Source organism: Oncorhynchus clarkii, chromosome 19, assembly GCF_045791955.1.
Source record: "Oncorhynchus clarkii lewisi isolate Uvic-CL-2024 chromosome 19, UVic_Ocla_1.0, whole genome shotgun sequence".
Classification (NCBI taxonomy): Eukaryota; Metazoa; Chordata; class Actinopteri; order Salmoniformes; family Salmonidae; genus Oncorhynchus; species Oncorhynchus clarkii.
The window spans coordinates 8,086,328-8,089,652 of NC_092165.1; the positions used below are offsets into that span (position 1 = coordinate 8,086,328).

A 3,325-nucleotide genomic window follows, 5' to 3' on the forward strand; every position below is an offset into this window, starting at 1 on the left:
ATAATGAATAAAACAAACCAACATTTACTTTGAATTCTAAATATGTGACACAGCTATAATTAAAGCGACAATCTGTGATTGCTACATTAAATCTTGGACTCTTAGGAAATATAACTCATAAATGCATCATGAGCTTAGTTCAACTTTCACACCCTATCAGAACCAAAACTATGAGTTGGTTTAACTCCTTTGTTTGTAAACAATATAAATGTAAAAAAAACACTGTACAGCCTCAACATTTGATAGTTTCTCCATCACCATCCCACAACTTTATACCAGAACAGAGGTAGGGAATCCACTTTGTTATTGATCGAACTGCAGATTGCCCTTTTCACAACAACTTTAATGATAACTAGCTATATCTCACAAAATGCTATTGCAAGTTGCCACCAAATCAAAATAATGAAAACGATTTATTCAACAAAAAAACGACACAAAATTTCAACGCCTTTGATGTGTCTATGAATATTTAAACTTCAGTTGCAGGCACTAAGAAGTTAGGCTGCGCCTCAGGATTGACAGAACAATTTTAATTCAATTAGTATTGAACACAACGTCTGCTAGCGATAGTTTGTCACAAACCTGTTCTTTTAGTGCCTGCAACTGTAAGTCTAATGTGTCTCTGGCCCTCTTCGGCATGACAGCCTTCCCTCTCTGTAGAGGTGCATCAGGGGTGAGACCAGGACACTGAAGATGTTGACAATCATTAACATGGGGAATACATTGCAGGTGATTTCAAGACTAGATGACAGAGTAGCCCAACCAACAACCACCAGAATGGAGCACGTCAAGATGATCACCAACTTGGATAAGATGATCCCAAAAGCTCTCATCTTATGTGGGTCTGTCATCCCCTGTTTCTTCTCTCCCCCTCTGCCTCCCTCTACCTCTCCTGGACCAGGCTGCTTCAGCACACGCAGGATGAAGAAGCAGCAGAGAGAAATGACGACCACTCCAAGGCAATAGACACTAATGAGCACATGAGCTGCTGTTTTTTTAAAACCAATTAAAGCGATAGGGAAACATGCATGAGTGAGTGACAACACCCAGACAATGGTTGAACACACCACCCTGTACCTCCGGAGTCTGTACTTGAGGAATGTCACAGGTTGGGCCACCGCCAGGTATCTCTCCACACAGATGCAGCTCTGGAGCAGGGGCCTGCAGGTCCAGGAGACGATATAGAGGAAATACACAGCCTGACGTAACATTGTAGAATTCCAGATGAGTAGGTAGCTGATCACCTCAAGGAGACACTCGACACAGAACACCAGTTCCACTACAAACAGGTTAACAGGGAAGATCTGGGTGGGTTTGACACCTCCACAGAGACTTCCACTCAGACAGAGCCAGAGGCACCAGACCAAGGCTGGCGTCCCCAGGAGGAAGCACAGGGCCTGGGCAGCACCGAACAGCATTTGCACAGCATAGCCATGGTCAATGCAAACATACCAGCTGAGCTGTGTGTTGTTTCCTGAAGAGGCATTCATTCTTCTTGAACAATATCTAAGCCAACTGAGATATGAGAGAGGGGAGATTACAAGATTTATGACTTTATGTTTTAATATATTGTTGGCAATGTACTGATGCAGTATACTGATGCAAAATGCTGATGCAATATACTGATGTCAACATACATAAAAACACTTAGATATACGTAGATCTTTTCAGTCAAAACAATGTGCATTGTCTCAGAAAGTCTGACTGAAAACATGAAGAAAACATGCAAAATGTTCAGCTGAAGATAATATTTTCAATGATGTTAAAATGGAAAATAACCTACCTTAGTTGTTTTGGTAACGCAGACCGTTCTTTGCAATATTCATACTTCTCTCCACAGCAGAACTCTGAGAACAACCCGATAGGACAACGCCTACATGAATGAGTGATTTTTGACCAAGCTCTCTGTCCTGTGTTCCTCCTAACAAGTCACATGTTGTTCTATTTACATACACACACCTGTGTGCATTGATGAATTGAGCACCATTGTATGTTTAGTGTACAGCAGGTCATTTTATTTGCCTAGAAATCCTATCTAATCCTATCACCAGGAACAAAATACTGATTATCCAAATGCACACGCGCGCGCGCACACACACACACACACACACACACACACACACACACACACACACACACACACACACACACACACACACACACACACACACACACACACACACACACACACACACACACACACACACACACACACACACACACACACACACACACACACACACACACACACACACAGAGATGGCATTTCAAGGCTCAGTTATTAGCAATTTGGCCTGAGCAGAAATTGAAGGATCATCACTGATATCACTCAGGACCCGTCTGTCCCAGCCACAGGTATGTCCAGCCACCTGCAAAGGGACTCTTTCACATAATCAAGTCAAATGGACTTCAGACATACACAATCAGTTGCAAGAAAATGTAAAGAAATGGCATTTCAGATAACATCAAATTGATCAGAAATGCCGTCTAGACATTGTTAATGTTGTAAATTACCATTGTAGCTGGAAAAGGCAGATTTTTATGGAATATCTACATAGGCGTACAGAGGCCCATTATCAGCAACCATCACTCCTGTGTTCCAATGGCACGGTGTGTTAGCTAATCCAAGTTTATCATTTTAAAAGGCTAATTGATCATTAGAAAACCCCTTTTCAATTATGTTAGCACAGCTGAAAATGTTTGGCCTGATTAAAGAAGCAATAAAACTGGCCTTCTTTAGACTTGTTGAGTATCTGGAGCATCAGCATTTGTGGTTTCGATTACAGTCTCAAAATGACCAGAACCAAATAACTTTCTTCTGAAACTCATCAGTCTATTCTTGTACTGAGAAATGAAGGTTGTTCAATGCGAGAATACTTTTACTTCTGAAACTGAATGCACTGTCTGTTGCAGATCATCATTCTCCCAAGTCGTTCTTTAATAATGTGGTCACATATACTTCAAGCAGGCCCAGTTATTTAGGAAAGCTCAACATTTTGCTCCTTCTCCTTGCGCACGTTCATCCAAAACATAATTCCAACATCCTCCAAATGGCTTGACATTAATCGGGTTTCCATCCAACCTTTTTAAGCGAGAAAAGTAGCTTATGTCAGATATTATTTTTTACAACATCATGGGAAAGCATGCAAGTTTATTAGGCTAGAGATCAAATCAATTATGATGAACTTCACAGAGTGGTGAAAGTGCATGGTGACAGCATGGTCAATGCATTGTTGACATTTGACAAATAAAAATAATCTCACACTGTCCATAATAATCTCATCATGTAGTAGGCTATATTTTCCCCACAGTGTATCAGCAAGCT

At 41.0% G+C, this 3,325-nt stretch overlaps 1 protein-coding gene across 1 annotated transcript; it reads right to left on the bottom strand.

The window, feature by feature from the left end:
- Window positions 1-611: 611 nt before the first annotated feature.
- Window positions 612-1,490, bottom strand: LOC139375530 (G-protein coupled receptor 183-A-like). Its single transcript, XM_071117360.1, has one exon. It carries the CDS (start codon window positions 1,488-1,490, stop codon window positions 612-614), a length of 879 nt encoding a protein of 292 aa, XP_070973461.1.
- Between the last annotated feature and the right edge of the window lie 1,835 nt (window positions 1,491-3,325).